The following is a 26,560-nucleotide window of genomic DNA, read 5'->3' as shown; positions in this document are numbered from 1 at the left end:
TCTGTACCTTGTGTGCTAAGTACGAGTCTCCTACATGGAGGCTTTTCCCCCACAACTGCTGCTAAGTTTCATGTACATCCTTCCTGGACACCAGTATCTTTTACTCCTTCCTGATGCAACTGGGGCAAGGTGAAGTGAGGGCTTGTGTGTAGTTCGGCTTGCCGAAACAGCAAGAACTGAGAGCAATTAGCGCAACAAAGTAATTGTGCATGCCCACTGCACAACCACCATCCCCTTGGTACAGTTCACTGCCTGGCCACTGAGCCTAAGAACTGTTCAGGTGTAATAGTAATTACAGCTTACTGTGCCCACAAAGGCACCCCAGAGTCACTAACATTGAAATGCAGCCACCTCTGGGGTGATGGGGGGGATCTCGAATGAAAGGACCTCACTCTGCAAGGTCCCCTCCAAAGGCCACACACACTGTTTGCAGCGTGCTCACTTCATCTCTTGTGGAAGGATGAAGGGCTGAGCCAGCGCTGCTGGAATCGGAGCTTGTCTCTCCACAGAATTCCAGCTAACCTGATAGCCTCATCGATTTCAAAGCCACAAGTATCTTTACGACTGTCTAGACTGCAGAACGTAAGCTAAAGAATTTCACACAGCGCATCCATCTGTTGCATGCAACAGATGCAGCTACTGAATAAGCCACGCACTCTCCTGAGGAGCCAGGATTACAACCCAGCTTCTTCTGCTCCAAACACACAAGTCTCTACCCCTTAAGCTAGAGAAGACTGCCACAGACTTGGCTCACTGGCCTGCCCCATCCCTGCCACGCACCAGGTAACAATACGTCCCTGGTTGTTATTTTAAAACAGAACCTGCACTGTACGATAACTAATACCTTTTCCCTTTCCAAGGATGTTCTGCCTCCCATGTTGGAGCCCCGAATACCCTGCCCCAACCCCGTTACCCCCTGATTTACATCCTCTGGAGGAGGAGGTGACCCACACTGCAGCTATAGGCACCGTTGCCTTGGGTAAATGGAGTGGAAATTACCATCAACACTGCTCCTGAATCGTCAGAGGGATACAACACGGACAAGAGATTAGAAACAGAGAGAGATGGCTGCTGAGCCTGGAGAGAGGAATTCATTCCTGCTCTTAGTATTATACCTTTTGCCCTGAAGGAAGCAAACAGCGCGTGGCCCTGCCATCATGTCGTTTGCTATTGCAGATTTTAATGGCCCCAGGTGCAGAATAATTAGCACTGCTGTGAATGCCATTCCATGCGGTGCTTGTTCTTAATCGGACAGAGGCAGGTGCACTTTGGGCAGCAGCGTCCATTGCCTCAAGCTGAAAATGTGCCGCTCCCGGTCTTAAATGTGCACCTGCTGCCAGGAGTCTTTGCAAACACCAGGAGGCTCGAAGCAAACAGAGCTCCAATACGTAATTTTCAGTCAGGAGGAGTCTGGCATTTCCCTACATGAGAGGATAGCACTATATTAAGATGGACTCAAAATTCCGCCGAGCCGCTGTTAAGAGAACCAAACTGATTATTTTCCATCTTGGTAAGAGTTAAAGAATGCTCTGCACCAGAGACCATGCCTTGAAATATGATCCTGTCCATGCACTGACCACATGCCTGTCCATGGAGGTAAGATCAGATCTGTTCCCACATACACATGCTGGAAACGACTCCACAGTAGGCTGAAATAACTGCTCCACACACCTGCTGTAATTTCCACCATTCTTGGCATAAACAGAATGCACATTTGTATATTAACCCCTCTAGCCAAATGATCCACCAATGGGCACTATTCTCACGTCCTGCTGGACCCCAAATGTAAAACTAACTTGAAAAAGATATAAATATTTTGGGGTTAAATAAATAAAAACACAATATATTTTAAACAAATCAACATTCACCTGTTGTACATGCAACCAAGACACTGCAGCACTAGTAAAGTGCATAAGAATAAGAAAGTAAAGCTGACAGGAAACCAAAGTGACAATGAGTGGCCCAGTTTCATGGTCCCAGATGAGTGGAATGCAAAATACAGCAAACAAACAGTATGACTGGTGAAAAGCAAACTGGATTTTTAAATTCCTTTCTCTTCGGATGATCAGATGGATTGTCACTAACCCAGAGCTGTCTGTCCTTTACAATACTTATATAATATGAAGTAACTGGCTTAATCTGCAGCAGAGGAAATTTAAATTAGAAAGCTTTTTTCCTAATATCTAACTCTAAGGATAGACGCACTGGAACAGGCTTCCAAGGGAGGTTGTGGAATCCCTGTTATTGGAGGCTTTTATGAACAGGTTATACATCTGTCAGGAATGGTCTAGGTTTACTTGGTCTTGCCTCAGGGTGGAGGCTGGACTAGGTGACGGTCCCTTCCAATCCTACATTTCTAGGATTCTATGGTTATCCTAAGGTGTCCCTTTAAAATAGTCCTTCTTCAGAGACTCAGAACCATCTCCCCTACTCCAGCCAAATGAAGCCCTGGATTCTAGCACTTTCACTCATCCCCTAACAATATTTTCCAAAGTACAGCAGAGCCTGCCAGCAGTCCCTCAAGTTCAACAAAGTTTTTTCAGGTCACAAGCTCAAAGGGACATGAACTCACCAGCAGGCACGTTTTCTGTTTGTGCATTGTACACACGCATCTACCCTTTTGAACTCCACCCTCTGATCTAACACCACACCCAATCAAAAAATGGAATCCCACAACTGTTCCCTAGGTAACAGCACTCTCCTCGACATCACATACAGGATTCAGATAATGGAAAGAATCAAAACCAACATGCAAAGCATTTTCAATAAAATTACAAGATTCGGTGACTAGAAGAAGAAGTTAGACAAGTTCATGCTAGAAATAAGGCACACATTATTAAGTGAGGGTAATTAACCATTGGAGAGCAATTAAATTAGGGAGGTGGTGGATTCTCCATCACTTGAAGTCTTTAAACCAAGATCAGATGTCTTTCTAAAAGATGTGTTCTAGCTCAACCACAAGATATGGGCTCGAAGCAGGATTTACTTGGTGAAATTATGTGGCCTGTGTTAGTCAGGAGGTCAGACTAGATGATCCCTTCTGCTTTAAAAATCTATGAATTCTGAATGGCTAAAACAATGATAATCTAAGCAATGCGCACATTACAGGTGCTGAGAGGACCTGACCGCTGAGGAAAGAACTGCATAACTCACAGTATCCCTCTCTCGAATTAAGATGCTTGTGTCACTCACAGACCACTGAGGGCACCAGCAGTCATCCAGGCCCAACCATCACGTATATTCCACATGCGTATACTTTCACATACGCACAAATTTAGAGGTGGTGAGTAAAGCAGTGTAATTTAGGGAGTTTAATCGGGCCTACTTGTACCCATTCGAGTGATATCCAAAGGAATCTGAGGGCTTGTCTACACAAGGAAATCAAGCAGAATAGCTATTGCAAAATGAGATATTCCACAACAGTGATTCCAGAATAGCTCTTTATGTGGACACTCCATTCTGCAATAAAAATGACTTTATTCAGAGAATCAGTTACATGATTCTAACCATATAAATACTGAGCTAGAAGGGACCTCAAGGGGTCATCTCGTCCTAAACCATCCTGACAGGTGTTTATTTAACCTGTTTTTCAACGACAGGGATTCCACACGTCCCCGAAAGCCTATTCCAGAGCTTAATGATCCTTATAGTTAGAAAGCTTTCCCTAATATCTAACCTAAAACTCCCTTGCTGGGGATTAATACCATTACTTCTTATCCGTTACTTACTTTAATGGACATGGAGACCAATTGACCACAGTCCTCTTTATAACAGCCCTTAACATACTTGAAGACTTAACAGGTCCCCCCTCCTCAGTCTTCTTTTCTGTAGACTAAACATGCCCAGGTTTTTAAATCTTTCCTCATAGGTCAAGTTTTCTAAACCTTTTACCATTTTTGCTGCTCTGCTCTGGACTCTCTCTAATTTGTCCGCATCTTTTTTAAAGAGTAGTGCCCAGACACAGTTCTCCAACTGAGGCCTTACCTGTGCTGAGTAGAATGGGACAATTACTTCCTGTGTCTTACATATGACATTCATAATAATACACCCTGGAATGATATTAGCCTTTTCGGAACTGCATCACATTGCTGACTCTCATTTAATTTGTGACCCACTATAACCCCCAGATCTTTTTCATCTAGCCAGTTATTTCCCATTTTGTAGCTGTGTGTTTGATTTTTTCCTTCCTAAGTGTAGTACTTTGTACTTGTCTTTACTGAATGTAATCTTGTTGCTTTCAGGCCAATTCTCCAATTTATTACGGTCATTTTGAGTTCTAATCCTGTCCTCCGAAATGCTAGCAACCACTCCCAGGTTGGTGTCATCTGCAAGTTTTATAAGCATACTCTCCATGCTTTTATCCAAGTCCCTAATGAAAATATAGAACAGTAGCACGCCCACGACAGACCCCTACATTAAAATGAAAACTTGTCAAGTTCTGCTGACTCAGCATTAGCAACTGGGCTAGTTTGCAGTGGAAAATGGGAGCTATGTCTCTCAGTTTGCTGCAGGGGTGCCCGTTTACCATGAAGGATTCAGCTAATTATAGCCACAACTTATTGCAGAATAATTAGTGTGCTTCCAAATCCACTTTTATTCCAGAATACTGTATCCATGCAGGGAGTTAGTCTGGAACTGTTACTGCAGAAGAGCCTTAAATCAGTATAACATACAACAGAGAGCTCGAAGATGTAAATTAAAGCAGGAGGAGGGTTAGATTACATCACCTTGCACATTATTTCTGAATTTGGCCCACAGAGTCTAGTTATTATCTAGAGCGTTTAACTTCCTATATCATACATTGCCACGCTGCCAACTACTGGTGGCTGCACTTCAGGAGCAGGTAAGCGATCCCTGCTTATAGTTTGTAAAGCATGTTGGGATCCTGGAGATGAGGAGTTATAGAGACATAAGATCATTATTATTCAGACGCCAGAAAACGGTGGGCTCCATCCAAGTCTTCCACAGCCCTCCAAGCTGTGGCTATAATTAGTTGAATCCTCCATGACAAACAGGCGTCCCAGCAGCAGATTGAGACACATAGCTCCCATTTTCCAATGCCAACTATCCCATCTGCTAAAGCTGAGTCAGCCGAACTTCACAAGTCTTCAGGTCACCTTAGGTGTTGAAGAAATCTCCCAGAATTGGAGTTTGTGTATTTCCATGTGTTTGCTGAGAAGGCCCCTTAATCATTAATTTGCTGAGATCCCTGAATTCTAATTGTCCTGAGTTCAGCTAGAATAGTTTAATCTCATGAAGGGAGCTTTTAGCCTGATGGATTCTGTAATCTAAAAAACAAATTACAGGCTTGGCTTGAAACCGGAATTTGGCCAGGAAATGAACAAACCAATCATCCTCCCAGAAATGACTCTTCACCCTCAGGTGCTGCTGGTGCACAGAAATCCTAGTTCCAGCAAGGCAGACAAAATTTAAAGGAACCAAAACACTGAAGCAGATGCTCATATGTTTCTGCGTTTCTTTTAATGAAAAAGTGAAACATGCTGAGAACTGCAACCTATCTCCTTGGTGGAAGAATCTGGCCTCCTCTTTATCATGACTACTGAGATCAGCACTTTCTGCCGAGAGGGCCTGAAACTTTTGTTTGTATCCATTCAGCACTACTGTTCCATAAAGGTTGTCCGCAGACAAGTTGTAGTCTACATCCTACAGCACCTTTGCACCATACAGTTAGTTCTAAGAGGCAGCAGCATGACCTAGTGGACAGAGCACTGGACTGGGAATCAGAGACTTGGGTTCTATTCTGCTCTGCCGCTGCGAGACCTTGGGCAAGTCACTTCACCTCTCAGTTTCCCCATCTGTAAAATTGGGCTAATAATACTAGCCTCTTTTCTAAAGGGCTCTGAGAGCTACAGATGAAAAGCTGGGTGAAGATGAATATCATCATAGAATATCATAGAATATCAGGGTTGGAAGGGACCCCTGAAGGTCATCTAGTCCAACTCCCTGCTCGAAGCAGGACCAATTCCCAGTTAAATCATCCCAGCCAGGGCTTTGTCAAGCCTGACCTTAAAAACCTCTAAGGAAGGAGATTCTACCACCTCCCTAGGTAACGCATTCCAGTGTTTCACCACCCTCTTAGTGAAAAAGTTTTTCCTAATATCCAATCTAAACCTCCCCCACTGCAACTTGAGACCATTACTCCTCGTTCTGTCATCTGCTACCATTGAGAACAGTCTAGAGCCATCCTCTTTGGAACCCCCTTTCAGGTAGTTGAAAGCAGCTATCAAATCCCCCCTCATTCTTCTCTTCTGCAGGCTAAACAATCCCAGCTCCCTCAGCCTCTCCTCATAACTCATGTGTTCCAGTCCCCTAATCATTTTTGTTGCCCTTCGCTGGACTCTCTCCAATTTATCCACATCCTTCTTGAAGTGTGGGGCCCAAAACTGGACACAGTACTCCAGATGAGGCCTCACCAATGTCGAATAGAGGGGAACGATCACGTCCCTCGATCTGCTCGCTATGCCCCTACCTATACATCCCAAAATGCCATTGGCCTTCTTGGCAACAAGGGCACACTGCTGACTCATATCCAGCTTCTCCTCCACTGTCACCCCTAGGTCCTTTTCCGCAGAACTGCTGCCTAGCCATTCGGTTCCTAGTCTGTAGCGGTGCATTGGATTCTTCCATCCTAAGTGCAGGACCCTGCACTTATCCTTATTGAACCTCATCAGATTTCTTTTGGCCCAATCCTCCAATTTGTCTAGGTCCTTCTGTATCCTATCCCTCCCCTCCAGCGTATCTACCACTCCTCCCAGTTTAGTATCATCCGCAAATTTGCTGAGAGTGCAATCCACACCATCCTCCAGATCATTTATGAAGATATTGAACAAAACCGGCCCCAGGACCGACCCTTGGGGCACTCCACTTGATACCGGCTGCCAACTAGACATGGAGCCATTGATCACTACCCGTTGAGCCCGACAATCTAGCCAGCTTTCTATCCACCTTATAGTCCATTCATCCAGCCCATACTTCCTTAACTTGCTGACAAGAATACTGTGGGAGACCGTGTCAAAAGCTTTGCTAAAGTCAAGAAACAATACATCCACTGCTTTCCCTTCATCCACAGAACCAGTAATCTCATCATAAAAGGCGATTAGATTAGTCAGGCATGACCTTCCCTTGGTGAATCCATGCTGGCTGTTCCTGATCACTTTCCTCTCATGCAAGTGCTTCAGGATTGATTCTTTGAGGACCTGCTCCATGATTTTTCCAGGGACTGAGGTGAGGCTGACTGGCCTGTAGTTCCCAGGATCCTCCTTCTTCCCTTTTTTAAAGATTGGCACTACATTAGAATTTTTCCAGTCATCCGGGACTTCCCCGGTTCGCCATGAGTTTTCAAAGATAATGGCCAATGGCTCTGCAATCACAGCCGCCAATTCCTTCAGCACTCTCGGATGCAACTCGTCCGGCCCCATGGACTTGTGCACATCCAGCTTTTCTAAATAGTCCCTAACCACCTCTATCTCCACAGAGGGCTGGCCATCTCTTCCCCATTTTGTGATGCCCAGCGCAGCAGTCTGGGAGCTGACCTTGTTAGTGAAGACAGAGGCAAAAAAAGCATTGAGTACATTAGCTTTTTCCACATCCTCTGTCACTAGGTTGCCTCCCTCATTCAGTAAGGGGCCCACACTTTCCTTGGCTTTCTTCTTGTTGCCAACATACCTGAAGAAACCCTTCTTGTTACTCTTGACATCTCTCGCTAGCTGCAGCTCCAGGTGCGATTTGGCCCTCCTGATATCATTCCTACATGCCCGAGCAATATTTTTATACTCTTCCCTGGTCATATGTCCAACCTTACACTTCTTGTAAGCTTCTTTTTTATGTTTAAGATCCGCTAGGATTTCACCATTAAGCCAAGCTGGTCGCCTGCCATATTTACTATTCTTTCGACTCATTGGGATGGGTCGAAATGAGATGAGAGATAGGTATTATCACCTTACTAATGTGCTTGAGCGGAACCTCAAGCTAAGCAACTGGCCTTAAAAGTCAAACTCTTATGTGGTGATTGACAATGGGATAGGGAACCTTTTATCTCAAGGCTGGTCACAGTTCTTGGCAGGCAGCTGTCCATATTGGCACCTCTGTTACAGGTCAAACTGGCCTGCAGATCATCCTCAGACTCAACCTTTTAGGGCCTGATCTAGCTCTCGCTGGAGTCACTGGGAGTCCTTCCGTTGACTTTAGTGGCTTTAAGACTCCCCCATTGTTAACAATCACCATGTCAGAGCACAGATGCCAATCTAGAAACAGCTTTTGCTCTACAAATGTTATCATTCAGATTGAACAGCTATTAGAGGCCTCAGCTCAGAGCTGCATCCCATTGGGCTGCCCAGACACCCAGGAAGAGCTTACAGCGTACACAGACAAGCCAGGCTAAGAGTGGAAGGGGAAACAGCAGCAAAGGGAGTTGAAATGACATGCCCCAGGATGCAGCAGGTAAGTGGTGGAGCTGGGAATAGAACCCACGTCTCCCCTCTGCCAACCCAGTATGCCACCCACTGGACTACACTAGTTCTCTGCCTTCTGTGAGAGTCATTCATCCCAACAGATCCAGCTCACCTGCTCCACCTAATGTATTTAAGCATTCACAAGATACCGCTCACCTTATTAGCATCAGCTGTCTGTGTGTTCCTTCCCCATCCATACCCAATTTCTCTAGCTCAGCTTCCCTGATATCAGGTGCTGAATCAGTTGTTTCCTCTGGGGTTCCCACAGCCCTTTCCACTCACTGCAAAGCCTCCTTTACCCAGCAACTCAAAGTTAAAGGTCTGGAGCAGTCCACACAGCCAGCCTCACTTTCCAGAACTCTCATGTATACAGCATCCTCTTTGCTGGAAGGGGGGATAAAAAAGGACCCACCACAAAGAAGTCCCCAGAAGATTAAAGATACTTATCCTGTTTCACTAGCTGTGGCAATAGGTCCATCGGGTGACATCCAGCTGTATTTGTTTTGGGCTCTTAACAGAGAAGCGCAAATGCATTATCATCTTGTCTCACATGTCAAGACACAAAGAGCTAGTATACCCACAGGAAATTACTGAATTTTATATGCCTGACCCCAAAGCATTTTGGAGTAATTAATTTAAAGGACCCTCCATGAGGCATGTGTTTAGTCTTTGGATGGCTATTTTCCCCTTTTTACTGGGGTTTCTATGGGGGTAACATAGCACAAAGTCTGGAATAACACATCAGTCTTCATCTAGAGAGAGGCTCAGACTGGAGCACAGCCCCCACATTTTGGGAGTGCAGAGGGATAAAAGTCAAACTCCCCTCTCTAGGTCAGAACGTGACACTGAGGATCCAGACCCTACCCCTTGTATGCAGACCATTCCCATGAAAGGGTTTGACTGTGCAGATGCACATGGTGTACATGAGAAAGACTCTGTGAAAGAATCCCTAATGCCTCCACCCTCAGCAACTCGCCTGGCAGAAAATTATAATGGCATATCTCTGAGAAAAGGGCTTATAGTGGATAGGATGACAGTTCCTGTAATTATATGTTTACTTGCAGTATATTATTCAGCCACTAGAGGTCTCTGTGTGCTGTACAGAGTTCCAAGCAGGGTGTGGTAAACAAAGGAGAAAAAGCTGGAACTCAAGCTATGGGGGTATTTGTTTGATTGTGTCTGTAGCTATTTTTTTAAATAAATACCTACTGTTTCAGAAAACATGTGGATTCCATATATCATGACCTGGTGCCAGAAGTAAACCTGTGAAAGACTGAGTGTTCATGACTGTAAACAAGATGCCTAAATTTGTTGAGCTGGAGCATCTAAACTTTACCAGACTCGCAGAATGGAGCAGCGTGACACATGCTTTCAGGTGACCATCAAGCTCAGAAGAGAGAAAGGTGGCTTCCAGGTGAGCTCTTTCATTTATACATTGTGTAGAGAAGCTGAGTATGTTTTCAGCACTTATGTGCTGGAGGAACAAACACATCTGAGGGACTGAGACACAGTCCTTAGGAAGTCCGATGGTTGCTTTGTCAGCCAGGAAAGAACTTGCACCAGTGCAGTACAGAGCCCGGAGAACCAGTCAAAGCATGTGTTAGAAGTCTACTAGGAGTAAGAGGAACACTGGGAATTTGGGGCCAGTAAAAGTGAGCACATTTGGGACAAAATCATAGCTGGCATTTCTGATAAGGACTTAGAAGATGCCATCAAATTTAGATCTCACACGAGAGAATGCAATTGAGATGCCTCTACATTCAAACTATTCAAAGCCAAGAGACGGCAAATGCACTTGAAGGAATATAATATCCCCAACCCAGCAATGGAAGCAGATGGTGCAAACATTCACAGCCAAAATACCTACACCACAGACAAGCAGCAGGTAATCCACAACGTGCACTCAACCTCAGTACTTCCACCCTTTTTTTCAAGTCACCTTTAAGTGATGGGCCTTCATATATCAGGACCTACAGCAGGATTCCTCTATTAGAGGACAGAATTAGAGTCCAAAGCTTATCAACTCTAATGGAAAGACTCCCAATGCCTATGTAGGCTTTGAATGGGGCCGTTAATGAAGCTAAGCAGAATTCTTGCTTGTTTTGTTACTTTCCGCCCCCCCCCGGGTTCTTACCAAACGTCACATTTGAGTTGAAAACTAGGATGGTGCTTTTGAGAAGCAAGTTTCTCAAAGATGAAAGGACAGCAATTAGACCGGAAACACTGCTTACTAGACATATTTTAGAAAGTTCTGGGCTATTCCTGGCACTGACCTTTAATCATACAGATTGCAAATAAAAAAAATTAAAATAAAATAAAACAGGCCTCCATAAGGAATTATAAAACTGCCACATAGAAATCTCAAGACAATAGCCAGGATACATTATTACATTATAATTCTGCTCCTATGATAAAATAACCATTAGGAGACCTGAACTCATTAGCAGGTTTTGATCCTTTTTCCATCTATAAACTATGAAAGATTGATGGGAAGGTGCTAGCCAAGTTTGGCATTTAACACAGGATTTAAAAGGGAGATAAATCTGATGTGTACAGGAACGTGGTCTCTTTTATTGGCAGTCCTTGGACATTAGGATTAATTCAACAGGCCACAAAATAATTTACAGGGTGGAATAAAATGCTGATGCATCTCAGAACCTGGCCTTGAGATACCTCTCATCTGTTTTGGAACCTATCAGCCAATGAGGTGTCAGGGAGTGGCAGTTTGTATGGCTATTACTGGCACAGTCCAGATAAACTGTTTACTGCTGGCATTTCCTATCAGCACGCTGGGTGACTGAGAGGCTGAGGCAGGCAGCTTCTATTTATACCCTCTGAATAACAGGCAAGTACAACGATAAATCTCTATTTGTCTCCTAAACTATTAGGGCCTCAGTTTATAAGGGATGATAGAATGCATGGGCTCTTTCAGACAACAGGTCAGAAAGGTGCAAGGGCGCTGGAATACTGCCAGAATCAATTAAAGCTAGAGATTGCCACAGAACTGAGATTTGGATCTTGAGCATCCCAAGCGAAAGGGACAACCGTTCTGACCCACCTCAGTCTAGACATTAAACAGGCCCTCTATCATCTTGGGACCAAAATGCTTCCCTTGCAATGTAAGTCAGGTGCCCTCTTGCTGTATAATGCCAAAGAGAAGAACTCAGTGCAGCACGAAAGCTTGTCTCTTTCACCAACAGAAGTTGGTCCGATAAAAGGTATTTCCTCACCCACCACCTTGTGTCTCCGATACCTTGGGACCAACAAGACAACAACAATGCAAACAAAATGTTTTCCATGCTCAACTGGCGTCATCGTGGTTCAACCTTCTCGAGGATAAACAGCAGCTAACCAGGACTGCATAGGGCAGAACTGAGCGGCTAACCTTGGCCATCCAGCTGGACATGGATAGGCGTCATACTGGGTTTGGTTCTGGGCATCTCATTATCAGAGAGACAAGGGAATTCAGAGAAGAGCAAATGAAACAATTAAAGGGCTACAGGGCTTGACTGTCTAGAAAAGACGGAAAGAACTTGCATAGGTGTTACTTGGCTTAAGCAGCAATCAGCAGGAGGATATTAGAACCATCTCAGACTATCTGCAGGGCGTCCATGACACAAAGAAAGAAGAATTATTTAGCCCAGTGCAAGGTGCTGACATTATGTCACAGAATATCAGGGTTGGAAGGGACCTCAGGAGGTCATCTAGTCCAACCCCCTGCTCGCTCAAAGCAGGACGAATCCCCAGTTTTTTTGCCCCAAATGGCCCCCTCAAGGATTGAACTCACAACCCTGGGTTTAGCAGGCCAATGCTCAAACCACTGAGCTATCCCTCCCCTCATCAGCAAAGGTGAAATGTTCCTGATGGTGAGATCTATTCAGCTGTGGAACAGTTCCCTGGTGGGATGCGGACGAAGCCCTATCGTTTGGATAACTGGACCAAACTTAGCAAAGCAATTGTAGGAACAGTCTTACTCCAACTAAAGGGGAAGGAATTTATGACTTGAGAGGGGTTCCCCCCTGCCATTCCTATTTTTACATTTCAGGGACTAACGATTATTGGGGGAAAAACCCACAAGATTGTGTGGTGGAGAGAAGGGAGGTGTGTACCAAAAAATGCTACAGAACTATTTACAAGGGAGTCTGTAAGCTTTAAGTCCCTATACTTATCAGCAATACTGCTCCCAAGATAATCTGCTCATGGATTTTGTGCCAGGCAGATCAGAGGAGCCATGAAAAGACTGCCAGGGGATTGGCTGGATTAGCTCGCCCTCAGAGAAAGCACAGGTTCAGTAACCTTCTTCAGAAACTGGGTTTTTAAAATGCACTATAAAAGACAGGTCCCTGTTCTGCCACTGCTTTAATTCCTCCCCGCATTGGAACTAATTTTTAAGGCCCCGAAAAGCAACAAGTAAAGCTGTGAATTTAGAGCCCCATGCAAATGTCAGTACATGACTCCTCAGAAGGAATGGAGATAATTTACTGCAATTTCAGCCAAGTATTACCCAAGATCTCTTCAGCAGGTAGAGGCTCAGGCGCTCTTGCCTCCGTTTGTAATCTAATTACAGCTCGTCAAGGGCTTTTGGGGGGTGAGATAATGCTACATTCGGAATCAACTGCATGCTGCGAGCTGACATGTAGGTGCATTCGTGTATCTGTTGCACATCCACAGGGTTTTTTTTTTTTTTTTTTTTTACAGCTGCAAAGCCTGATTCGCCCCGACTTGCACTGGTGTAAATCAGGAATAAATCCATGGAAGTTAATGGAGTTACACTGTGTAATCCAGCCCAGCAGTTTACTAGGGATGACGGAAGAGCTGACTGCTTTCTCCACAGCAACTGTGATTACAGTCAGAACAGTAACACCCTCTACATCTAGAGCGCTTCTCATCCAGACAGGAACCCCAGGCCCTTTCCAGACTAAAGTATAAAAAGAGATCTCTCCAGCCCAACAGTGACCGCTGCATGGTCTCACAGCACTCGCTGCGGTCCGTGGTGGGTAAGGGAGCTGAAGCTACTAGGGATCGAGAACAGTTTGCATATGACACTGCAACTAACATGTCTACCTTGGTGAAAAGTTCCAAAGGACTTCTGGGGACAGATCCTGCAAGGTGTGAAGTGTGCCCACAATACCTCTAGACCTCGATGACCATAAGCAGTCAGGGCTTTAAGGTGGGACTTATCATTGGTCTAACTGCTCCTGTTGAAGTCAATGTGAGTTTTAGCATTGACTCCAAATGGGGGTGGGGGGTGGGGGGGGAAGAGTTAGGCTGAAACTGAGTGCTTTTGAAAATCCTGCCCTTCAGACTATCCAAGAGGCATGCTAGCACTATTCTTGGGAATGGGTTCAGCACGGATTCAGAGGACAGGACCCTCCACTGGATTACCAACCTCCCCTTGCTGCAACACCTGATTTTTCCATGCAAGTCTCCCATCCCTGGATTGCCCCTGGTTTACTCCACTGAGCTAGTGAGCTCTGGTAAGGTCAGAGCCCAAGGTGGGCTGGCTACAGGCTCTCTGGGTCACAGGAGAAAACATTTCAATTCAGACAGTGCATGCCTTCAAGCAAACAGGAGAGAGCAGGGGTCCTTTCCTGCCTGTGGGAACGGATTCTACTCCTTTCAGCCACAAAGGACGTTTTTCTGTTGACTTCAGTGGAATCAGGAATGAGAAAGTAACAAAACTCTTCAAGCTTCCACCTTCTCAGAAGATTTTTGTTTGTTTGTTTTCCCCAAAAAAGCTTAAGCCTACAGGCTTAATGACTACTTCTCCATTTTCCAGAGGTTACGGACCAAGATAGTGTCGAACCTCTGATGGGCTCCCGCCTGCTGAGCCCATTCTTTGTGTAGCCAGATGATGGAGTGCTCATAGGTCTTCTATCTTCTCAAACTAGGAGCGTTCACTTATCTCCTCAGAACAGTTCAGAGATGCAATTATGTTTTACAGGACTAAATGGTCCCTGATGTCATGAGCAATTACACTTTCAGCAATTTCAATTTAGAAATGGCCTTCAAATCTCTCTCTCTTGCTCTCTTTTTTTAATGAAATTCAGCATTGCAATTAACAACCAAAAATATTGCCTTTAGTGTTAAATATAAAGATGAAGAACTTAGCAAGCACTTGGGCTTTGGAATATCTGAGCGATGAGTGAACAGATCAGTCATGGAGCCGCTGGTAAGAGGAGGTCCCTGCACACATGCAATGTGACTCACCAACACAGTACAACAGCAGTGCTGCTGCTAAGGGGCCAGAGGAGAGGCTCACCACCATGCACAGGGGTCACTGACCTCTTCTCAGCATTAAGAGCCACACTGAGAGGAGATGCTTTTAAAGCCCTACCTTTCATGGCGTTTGACTGCTGAGCAACAAGAGAATAACTGCAAAGGACAGAAAATTATCCTGCAGAAATGTAGGGAGGAGGAAATCTTTGATAGCTACAAGCTCATACAAACCAAAACCAAGTGACTGGTCTTCCAGGAGCTGCCTGTGGAAATTCAGTCTCAACAAGCCAAATGAGAGTTGAGGGTACTCAGCACCTGGCAGCCCATAGGGCCTGTTCCTGCAGTGCCCTCAACTCCCATTAACTCCAGCCCTCTTCAGGGTCATCAGGCAGCTGCAATCACAACTGTGACTCTCCTTCCTGTGCGCACATCCTGCTACCCTGGGCATTTTGCTTTTCAGCACTGGACCTATGACACATTTTGGAAGACCATATCCTTGGGAAGTCTCTTGCTGGCAGCGCAGTAGTGGTCTCACTGTACACAGATGCAATTTAATAGCTATTTTCGGTGGACTAATAAAATACAGCACTATCCTTAATGATCACCCATGCCATCGCTGCAGGCATGCTTAACGAAGATGCTGTGCCCAGGAGCACGTGCAAAAAGCTGAGAAGGGGGAAAGGAGGAAGCTGCATTACCTGGGCCTGCTTGAAAGCTTCTTGAAGTTGGCAAGAATCTTCCATTGACTCCAGTAGGCTTTGGCTCAGGGTGGATTTGATTTAAATCATGATTTAAATCACTAGTCAGGAAGACTATTTAATTATGGATTTCTACATAAAAGTGCATTCTCGTTGATTGTTATAACCTTAATACATATTCTTCACAACTCAGAGATAGATGAGACCCAAACTGGTGTCTAGTGAGAGAATGGTATTGTAGATCTCAAATCAATGAAGGCTACACTCAGAAAGACCTCAAGACTTCTGGAATATGCTGCTCAAACAGTTTCACTTTTGTTTCTACTGCCTGTCCCTCCCGTCTCACATTTATCTCCAGACTTCTTCTCCTTGTCCAGATCTATTCCTCCCCCAACAATCTTCTATTCATTGAACTTTTTGAAACTTTGCCCTTTTAGAGCGAGGTAAGGGATGGACTCTGTGTACACAAATTTGCAGAGGGACAATTTGAGGTTGTGGTCTATTCTTTCTCACCTCTATATATTTATTTATTTATTTTAAAACATTTTTGCTGTTAACAAGCATGTTATCTCTGGAGACACAACCCCACAGTTTGAGAACTGCAAAATTAAGCATCTCTGATGGTATCTTCTAGACTTAGCACTGAGTTCCATTGGGTAGATAGAAAGATTAACCTTAATAAACTATACAGAAGCCCCTGGAACCCCATAAGATTGGGTCCCTAATCCATGAACTATTGGAACTCATTTACAAAGCTTTTCTTAAACATCACACGAATATATTGTCTCATACTATAGAATTAGAATTTATAATCCCTATTCCACGATGAGATATCTTTGAGCTACAATTTACCTTAATTAAAACTATCTTTAGATCGGTTTTTTCCTCAAAAAGCATTTTAACCAAAAAAATCCGATTTAAATAAAAAATTCGATTTTTTTTTAAATCATTGATTTTTATCCACTCTGCTTTGGCTCATGGCCAATGGGAGTAAAATCCATGGCTTGGGAGATGATTATCTCCAGTCAGCAAGTTTGGTTACAGAATCCCTTCTGATCCATGGCTGCCTATTTTGCTACTAGCAATTGCCTTGGAAAGGAGCTTGTCTGGAGTGTTGTTCTCCTACACAGCCTCCGCTGAAGGAGATGGGATGAAAAGGTTAACAAATGGCACACTGCAGGGGGTGGGAAGAGCCAGCCCACTCAAAATTAGGCCTATTATTAAGATGATTCCACATGGTCCACTCATTAGCCTGAACTGCTTGAGGCTACTGGCAAAATGGTTCCTTTCTGTGGCAGGCCTGTGCTCAGATCTTCACTGCAGCCAGGAGGACGAAGATGGACACCTGGACAGACATGAGCACTGTGTGCAGACTGCCCCCGGAGATCCTACCTGAGTCTCCCCTCCTGGGGTCTCAGGAGGAGGATTGGGAATTGGGGAGACAGAACACAAGCTAGATTGATCCCCGACCCCTGCCGCTTTGTGGAGGCAGATAACATCAAGCTTTCCTAGATGCCACCCTTAGCTCACACAGAAGATGTCCTGGGGCAAATTCAACCCTGGTGTAAGTGGAGACAGTCTTACATGGTAATAGCACCTGGTTTCTCTGGGGGCTGAGTTTGGCTCACAGCTGGGGACATGTCAGGACAGAAGATGTAGCTGGTATGTAGAGAGGAAGAACAGTCTAGTGATTAAAGCACTAGCCTATGACTTAGGAGGTTCAAGTCCTTGCCCACCACAAACTTCCTGAGCGACCTCTGGCAAGGGTATGTCTGTGTCAACAGAAGGGGTTTTTCTCCTCTGAGAGGGGGTAACTAGGCTGACGGAATAATTCTTTCAACAACCTACCTGCATCTACAGTGCAGTTTAGGTTGACTTAACTACATCACAAAGGGTGTAATTTTTTCCACAGCCCTGACTGATATTGCTAGGTCAACCTAAGTTTTAGGTGTGGACCAGGCTCAAGTCTCTCTCTGCCTCAGTTCCCTTCCATACACTGGAGATAATAATACTGCCCTACCTTATGGGGTGTTGTAAGGAGAAATGAATTAAAGATTGTGAGGTGCTCAGACACAAAGATAATGGGGGCCAAATAAGCACCTCAGATAGATGGGAATTCCAGCCTGGTCCCACCCTAACAGTTCTCTACCAGGAAAGAGTCTGATTAGCTTAGACAAAATCCATTCACCGCTGAGCTGTTTTGTTGAACGCTTCTCACAGTAGCTACAGTGCCAACAAGTGCCCCCCGAAAACTGCAGCAAAAACACCTCAGAAAGGAACAGTGCCCTACTCCCAAAGAAAAGCTCTGAGCCCATAGGGTACCGGAGCTCTTGGTGAACTACGTGTACACAAAAAGAACAGGAGGACGTGTGGCACCTCAGAGACTAACCCATTTATTTGAGCATGAGCTTTCGTGAGCTATTTGTTAGTCTCTAAGGTGCCACAAGGCATCCGCTGAAGTGAGCTGTAGCTCACGAAAGCTCATGCTCAAATAAATGGGTTAGTCTCTGAGGTGCCACAAGTCCTCCTCTTCTTTTTGCGCATACAGACTAACACAGCTGCTACTCTGAACCCTGTCATTATACATGTACACAGATCACATTCCCCACCACTGAAATGCAGCCACCACTTAGTGTGGAACATGGCAGCTTTTCACCAATATGCAGCAACACTGCACTATGTCTCAGGGTAAGTAGTAAAGAAGATATATATTTATCCCATATAAATGCCTTTCAATCAGTAAAATATCTCAAGTGAAACTGCAAGGGGACTTCCAGGTCTGATTGGTTCATTACTCAAGCTGGAAGCTGGCCAACCCCCTAGGTTTAACACCTCTCTACTTGCAAAAAGGGTCACAAGCTCTTTAATGCACTTAAACCTTGGATTTAACATCTCACTTATGTGTATAAAACACTTCCATTGCCTTTATGAGCTGCTGGCAAGTTGGACTTGATACAGTGTCAATAAAATTACTATAATATTATCCAGACACCTGTTGAAATCAATGGCAATTTGTGTAGTAAAAATATTTTTTTTGCATAATCTGGATCGCAAAGACAAATGAAAGGTTATTAATAGCAGCAGCAACATATGCTAAGGAGCTGCTTTGAGGATGTAAATATCCTGATCATTTCCAAACTGTTTTCTCTCCCCCTTGCTTATTCTCAGCATCTTTGTTAGCAACTCTGTGTTGTCTGCTAACATTGCCATGTCATCTGTAGATTCTGCATCCCTTGCTACTTTTGTTCTTATCACCACCTTTAAACAGCTGGTAGTTAATATCTTCATTATGACTTTGGCTGCTTAATGATTTTCTTCACCCAAAATAAGTGTCTTCCTAAGAAACCTCTCTCAGTGAATCACTTGTAGCAGATGTCACAAGATGCAATACATCAGGATAGGCCTGCGATCTGGGCTAGAAATAATATTTTCTACAGCTGATATTTATAACACTATCATGGCTGAGCTGCGTGGAAGCAAAATTCTTCTGCAGGGCCTTGCAGGTCAGCTTCCTGTCGGAGGAGTTTGGGTATATTCTAAATGTAATTTCCTTCGATTACACATACACACCCACCATGAGACAGAGGCAGGCACAAGTAGCATCAGCAGTCTCCTCTTTCAGAAATCTCAACCCACCTGCCAATGCCCATGTTCCCAAGAAACTACCTCGTCGCAAGAACTGCCTTCAAAAATAAAGTACTGAGCAAACTCTGCGGTATCTGCCACAGCTTCTCTCTGGCAAAGACCAGCGTATCACGAACAACGACGCAGCACTTCTTCAAGAACTAAAAGCTCACTCACACACTGTGAAAAAGAATTATTGAAGTATGTGTAACAGTGCCCTCCGGTGACTCCTGCCTTAACAATTCTGAGAGTTACAGTGTTCCTATAATGCCTACCTATATTGCATTCATATGGCACTTTTCATCAGAGGATCCCAAAGCACTTTACTAAAGTAGATAGGTATTATCGTGCTTGTTTTACAGGTGGGGAACTGCAGCAGAGGATAAGGGACTTGCCAAAATTCACAGACAGTCAGTGATGGTGTCACAAACAGAACCCAGTTTCCCTGGCTCCCAGCCCTATGCCCCAAACACGACGCCATGCTGCTAAGATTGGCTTACTTTATATGTAAACAAAGATATCATTAGTGTTTGACAGACCGTCTGGGAATAACCAATTACTCTGGACTAGCGAGCTGATTGTGCAGCAAAAGGAAACATGAGCAACAGCTGTAACAATGTGAATGCAGCCCTGAGGATGATCTGGCATAATTTCCCTAAGAACAGCAAATACTATAGCAATAATTAATAACTGATAATAAAATCCATGCACATGCACTCTTTGCAGTGTATTATAAAGGAAACACCATAGAAGACAGTTTTTCAATCTATTTTGCTTTCTGTGCTTATGTTGGTGCCCAGACACCACGGTAATGGGTGCAATACACAGACTTGTTTCACTGGAAGGTTGCAGGCTACTGGGAAGTAGATGAGAGAACTATGATCTTCCAATAAATCTATAGTGAGTTCCTTCCCCACTGTCAAAAAGACATTATGTTACAATTACTTCTGATCCGATAAAATGCCCCAAACTGTGATTTTTTGGGTGTTTGCTTTTTTTTCTCCCCTCCAGTCACTACCCCCTAACGCTCTCTTCTCCTCAATTGGTATAAGTGCTTTGACACCTCATTAGCAGCTCAATTATGAACAATTAAAACCATCTGATGAAAACAAACTCAATGGAACAAAGGGTAGTACTTCTCAAAGTCTCAGCCAGATTTTGAATCATGTATAGCAAGCAACCTGAGTACAGGAATAAAAATCCAGCATGTTCCATTGGCACTGAGACCCCACAGAGAGAGATGGACACAGCACCTCCTAAACATGCACAAGCTCACCTGGGAAGTGTCATTATCTCTACAAAACACTTTAGGCACAGGGAGGGGGAGTGACTTATCCAAGGTCTCAGGGAAACTCAGAGCAGTGATAAAACCAAAGAATCTTGTCTGAGTCCTAGTTCAGGGCTCCCTTCCACCCCTAGGCTGACAGACATTGCAAGGGCCACTGATGACAATCAGCATTTGCACTTGAGGCTTAAAGCACACTTCTTGACAATGTTAGGCTGTTGGTGTGCTGAGACCACTGCTGAGCATGCTGACCAACGTTGTCTCAATGTTTTCCTTTGCTTTTCTGTCTGTTTCCATCTCTTGTCTTATACTTAGATTGTAAGCTGCCTGGGGCAGAGACTGTCTGTGTGTTCTGTGTTTGTACAGCCCCTAGCATTGCAAAATGGGGTCATGGTCCGTCCATGACTGGGGCTCCTACAAGCTATAATAATGCAATTAATAATAAATAATAATAATTCTGTGGCCCTCAGAGTATAATTGTCTAGTGCTATTCCTCCCTCCAGCTTGCCTGGTGTGCCACGAACTACCCCATTGGGAGAGATTTCTCCTTAACTTTCTAGCTTCACCCCTTTGATCCATCAGGGATTTTATTCCTCAGTCACAGCTACTTCACTGGCTTCTCCTGCCTTTGCGTCAGCCTTTCCCTGTGGCCAGAATACAGGGCAAGGGGGCAGGAGACATGGTCTGGGCTTTGCTGTTCCCTTCTCTATTTCTCAGCATCCCCATCTGTAAGCCAGGGATCATGCCCACTTGCCTGTCAGTGGTTTGTGAGGCTTCTTTCACCCCAGTTCGCAAAGTACTTGGTGATCCAGGGATAACTGGTATTGCAGAAGGACCAAGTGTCGTTATAGTATGATAAAGGACCTTGCAAGTGCCCCCTGCCCTGACAAGCATGTCCATTGTGTATGTGATGGTAAGGGCTGGCTCCACACTACTCCCATCTCTCCCGGAGCCTTCCTGACATTTCCCCCTCATTATCTGCTCCACTGGGCCCCTCCAAGCCTGCTCGCTCACTGCAGCTCTCACAGCCGGCATTCAACAGGCTGATTATTGCCTCTCCTTCGCTGGTCTGTGGGGACTAGAGTTGTTTTCCTCAGCTCCTCCGAAATCTTCCACAGCTCCCTGAAGAGCTGCTGTAACCAGGCCACTGTTCTATTCCCCTTCACTGCAATCTGCGTCTGCTCCCTCCTCTGGGGGCTCTCTCCCTGGTCTATTCCTCCTTGCTTTCTGCCAGTCAGGGCAAAGCCCAGGCTGAGCGTTGGGCCCCTCTCTCCTGGTGGAGAAGACCCAGTGCAGCAGGTCACGTCCGGTATGCACCATCTCCGGCAGCTGGAAATTCCAGTCCCAGTGGTTTCTCTCTGCACCCCTAAGCCTTGTGTCTGGATCACTCCCTTGAAGGAATCCTCGTTCCTCTTTGCTCCTTATGATTTTGATTTAGCAAAGCACCAGAATTAAACACACAGTTCTGCTCTTAAAAGCAATGATGCAGACAGCGGGTTTTCTCCCTGCATTCTCTAAGCCTTTGGAAATTTAGAAGAATCTCTAAGAAGGAGACAAGATGTAACTGAAGGCTTCTGCCTCCTGGGCTGAAACCCCGGTGGAGTCCTTACTCAGTCTTTCTTCCCTTCTTGCTCAGCCAAAAAACTCCCCCAACCTCAGTAAGAGTTTGCCTGAGGGATGCACTCCTCTGGAAGGAGGGAGTTGCTTGCTAGAGAAGCAGATGGTTTGAAGGGGGTGTCTAGGAGATAGGTTAGAGTAGATTACTGATGGCGTTTTAAAATGGGATTGGACTGAGGGCTGGAACCTCCACTGTAAGGAGCAAACCCATACTGTCCAGAGAATGGACCAGAGGGGACCTGGCAGGTCCTTCTAGAATGTCTCTTTCTATGATCACACTGGAGACATTTCTATATGGGTGGCAGGGTAGGGGGGCAGGCCAGAAGGCTGAACAGGTCTGTTCCATTTCTCTCTTCCATCTGAACTGATTCTTCAACAGTGATCTCAGTGGGGGGCCGCAGCTTGCTGGTCCACTTGGCCACCTCCTGCCATCTCCAATCCCCCTCCTGCTACCTCTGGAACTATTGGGGGCAGGGTTGGGAAATACCCGTGTCAAAGGAGAACGGTCAAACTGAAAAGAGCAAAAAAAGAAAGGTGGTGATGAAATAACATCAGGCTAGAGAAGTAAACCGAGCTGGAAAGGAGACTCTGGGCTACTCCAGAACAAGGCTGCCTGATAATCCCAAAGGGCCTTCCAAACAGAAGGGAATTACTACCCCCTGAAGGGTGGGTAAATTTCATTATTCCCATTTTACAGGTAGGGAAACTGAGGCACGGATTGGTGAAGTGACTTGCCTAAAATCACACAGTGAATCACTGGCCAAGCCAAGAATTGGAGCCACATCACCTGACCAGACTTTATCCACAGCATCATCCTTCCCCTCCAGGCTGTGCCAATACCCACAGTTCATCCCCAGGGAAGGCTGAATGCTGTTACCCATCACTGGGAGTGTCTCCTTGGAGCTAGGTGAGAAGTGCAGCCATAGGGAGAGCTCTGTGAATCCTCTCTGTGGGAGATAATATCTAGTAATAGACGTTTCCCTGAGTTCCTGCAGCATTCCTGCAGGGCAAGACTTGCATTTCAACAAGAGAGGCTGAGTGCAAGATGTGATCAGCAGCCTGTATCTACCTGATGCCTCACTAGCATTGCTTTGTCATGGTCAGCAAGGAATCTCACAAGCCAGGAGGGACGCTTTTGACACTGAGGCCCATGTGGGGCAGTGACCTTGCTCCTCTGGGCTGAGCAGATGATGCCTGACGTCTCTTCACTCAGATCATCCAGGCCTTGGCGAGATGCTGTCTCAGTGGTAATGTTATTTCTCTGGAAAAGCCTGTAGAGAGTCCAATCAGCTAGGAAGTGTTCTGACCTTTGGAACCCCAGAAGGTCCCTGTATTGTATCTTGCACAGACACTTTGCTCACAGCACTTACTGCTCCAAGAGTAAAGGCACCAATGCTTCTAAATCATCACTGTTATTTCTATGCCAAGACATTAATCTAGGTGTTCAAGGGCATTCCAGATTCATGCATCAGTCAGTGAAGATGTGAGGTTAACGTACTGGACTTAGACCTAGGAGATCTGTGTCCAAATCCCAGCTCTGACACTGACTTCCTGTGGGACCTTGGGCCAGTCCCTCAACCTCGGGCCAGTCCCTCAACCTCACTGTGCCTCAGTTTCCAATCCCTAAAATAGGGATAATAATCCTTCCTTCACCTGTCTTTTCTATTTAGATTGTAAACTCGGAGGAGGAGGAGCTGTTCCTTACTATGTGTATGTAGAGTGACTAGCACAATGCGGCCCCGAACTCGGTTGGGACGGTTAGGTGCTGCTGTCATACAAATAACCACCAAGCATTAACTGCTCTGTCACCAGCAGGAAGAGCTTATTAGTTCTTGCATCTTTACTAGTGGAAAAATAACCACATCTGGCAAACCAGCATCAGCAGTTTTGCTGCCACCTGTTATACTGTAAGAAACATATTTTTAACTTTAGCTGCAACAAGACAAACACCAGCTGGCCCACTGGAAACCAGTTTAATTGATTCCATGGTGTCAATGAGAAGGACCAGGATGCCCTTAGTCCTTCCAAATGACTACTTAGTGGGGCGTGGGAAGTGGGTTTTAGAGCCCAAAGCCGAACATCCTGAAATCCTAGCAGCTGATCTTCCAGTAGCCAAGAAAAGAGATGCAGAGCCCCTTAGCACTTTGCTTCTGCATGCATCTCTGCCCCCACCACTAAATGCTCCAATTTCTATTGTCAGGATGAACAAAGATGATCCAATAATTACAGTAGCAAATAACCCAAATCTGGCTAAAGTTGTTATTAACAGTTTGGCTGGGAGTTCAGCTTAATATTGCACTTTCATCACTTGCAGACCAGAATGGTTCAGCAAGACAGCTCCCAAGCAGAGGGCATGTGCCACCAAACCCGGGTTATAAGGCCATGAACACAGAAAAGAGTAGTTTGGGGTTCACACTTGCTCAGAGTCACCAAAGGCCAAATTCTGCCACTTTGCCAGCAGTTTGGACCACTGGATTCATACTAGGCAGATTCTGATCTCAGAGGTCGCTGTACAATTTCCAGGGTAACTACAGTGACTTTAAGGGAGTTACTCCAGGGTGATCAGGATCTGGCTCACGTCTGCAGCCTGAGTTTAGCTAGCTATTGGCAAGGAAGCATAGAAGCAACAATAGACGGCTATGACATTTCTCAAAGAGAAGACTACACCCTTCTCAATGCAGGACCCTAAAGAGCATCTGTAGCTTCCTGGGGGGGTCGTCCTTTCCTCCAAGTGAGGCTCAGCACCTCCGGGCAATGTCGGCTCTTAACTGGTCTCCTTCCCTAGTCATCTCCTTGTTTCAAACTTTGAGCCTGAAAGGAGCCAAGCACCCTCAACTCCCATAGGCGTCAACGCCTGACAGGATCGGGCCCCTCTTCATTAACTACAGGCAGCTGCTGATCCAGCCACCCTGTTCAACGCAGCCAGACATCCACGGCTCTAACACCGGGCGGGAAGGACATTGCGGGTGGGGAGGGGTTAAATCTAGCCGCAAACACCCGCATGTAACAAAGCGGTGCCTTCCGCAAGGGAAACACTTAACATGCTCCGCCCGTGCGGCTCCCGCTCCGGAGTTGCCCGAGAGGGGTTGGCCGGAGACTTGCTGGGCAGCGGCCCCTTAAAGAGCCCCGGTCCGCGAGCCTGGAGAGCCCGACACCCCCCAGCGAGCTGAGCCGCGGAGCCCCCGCCCCGACCAGGCAGAGCCGCGGCAACTGGTGGCTCTTTGCAGCCGGGGACCAGGGCACCGGAGCCGCGGTCCCTCCTCCAGCCCTACATGCGCTGCCGGGGGGGGGGCTCTCCAGGCGAGCTTCGAGCCCAGGGCCCGGCCGGCCGGGGAGCGCCGCGGGCGGGCACTGAGACCCGGGCCGTGGGGCGGGGAGCTCCGGCCAGGGACCGGGGGGGACTTGGCAACTTACTGCAGTCGTCGGACTCGTAGCCCTCGGCGTCGGCCGCCTCCTCCTCGGCCGGGCGCGGGGCCGGCTGCTCGGCGGGGCCGCTGGCGCCGTACGCCCCGAAGAGCCGGTCCACGTCCTCGTCCTCGTCGCGGGGCGGCTCGGCGGGGCTGAGGGGCGGGCGGCTGGCGGGGCGGCTGGCGGCGGCGGGCAGGCCGCGCGGGAAGCGGGGGAAGTAGTCGGAGATCTGCTTGATGGGCTTGATGGGGCCGGGGCAGACGTCGATGGCCATGTGCTCCTGGATGCTGATGGTCGCTCTCTCCCCCTTGCGGAGTGTCATGCAGGCGGCTGCGGGCGGGACGCGCCCCCCCGGCGGCGGCGGCTGAGGAGAGGAGAGGAGAGGAGAGGCGGGCGGGCTCCCGGGGGCAGCGCGGGCGGGCGCTCTCGCCCCTGCCAGCCTCGCCGCGCACCGCCGCTGCCGCCGGCCGCCCTGGCAGACAGTGCCCGCGCCGCCCGCGCGCGCGGGGGGAGAGGGGGCCGCGGCTCCGAGGCGGCTGGGGGGGGGCGGCGAAGGGGGGGGGGCGGCACGCGGGTGATGTCACCGGCTCGCCGCCAAGCGCTGCACCGGAATGCGGCCGGGGCAGGTGTGCGGCTCGGGGCCCCCCATCGCCGTGCCCGGGCGGGGCCGCTCCCGCCCCGCGCCCCGCCCCCCAGGGGCAGGGCACCGGCTCCCGCCCCCCTGCCCCACGCGGGCAGCCACGCGCCAGCCTCCGCGCGGGGGCGAGGTTCGCCTCTTCCCCCGCGGAGCGGAGCTCGCGGCTTCCTCCGGTGGGGGGCCGCCCGCCCGCCGGTGCCCGGGCTGGAGCAGTCCTGCCTCGCCTTCCCCTGCAGCCCGGGGGAGCGGGGCTGAGCCGGCTCCGCGGCGCGCCGGGGCTGTGAAGACGCAGGGGGACTTCGGCCCAGGTGGGCTGCAGCGCCCAACGGGGGGAGCGTTCGCCCCGCACTAGGGGGAGCGTTCACACGGAGCCCCGCTCCGGAGTGGGTCTTGGGCAGCGCACCGCAGCAGGGAGCAAGAACCCTTCGCGCTCCTCTTGCCCCCTGCCTGCCCTGAGCGTCCCCCCAGCACCTGGGCAAGGTAGGGAGGCCCGAAGGGAAACTAGGTTTCCTTGCAGAGAAACCGCCGATCAGCCCAAGTGTCCAGGCAGGGAAGCTGAGACAGAGAAGCCCTTTTTTGCCCCCAAAGCCCCAGAGGGAGT

General features: G+C 47.2%; 1 protein-coding gene across 2 annotated transcripts in view; it reads right to left on the bottom strand.

Moving 5' to 3' along the window:
• Positions 1-25,732, bottom strand: part of DOC2B (double C2 domain beta) — a 132,150-nt gene extending 106,418 nt beyond the window's left edge. For both annotated transcript variants that reach the window (XM_084651067.1, XM_084651068.1), the window contains exon 1: positions 25,329-25,732. In XM_084651067.1, coding sequence (XP_084507193.1) covers positions 25,329-25,644 — 316 coding nt within the window. In that variant the 5' untranslated portion in view covers positions 25,645-25,732. The remainder of the gene's footprint in view (positions 1-25,328) is intronic.
• Between the last annotated feature and the right edge of the window lie 828 nt (positions 25,733-26,560).

The sequence above is a fragment of the Lepidochelys olivacea genome, assembly GCF_965140295.1.
Source record: "Lepidochelys olivacea isolate rLepOli2 genome assembly, chromosome: 17".
Classification (NCBI taxonomy): Eukaryota; Metazoa; Chordata; order Testudines; family Cheloniidae; genus Lepidochelys; species Lepidochelys olivacea.
This window is presented reverse-complemented; position numbering and strand designations above follow the sequence as displayed.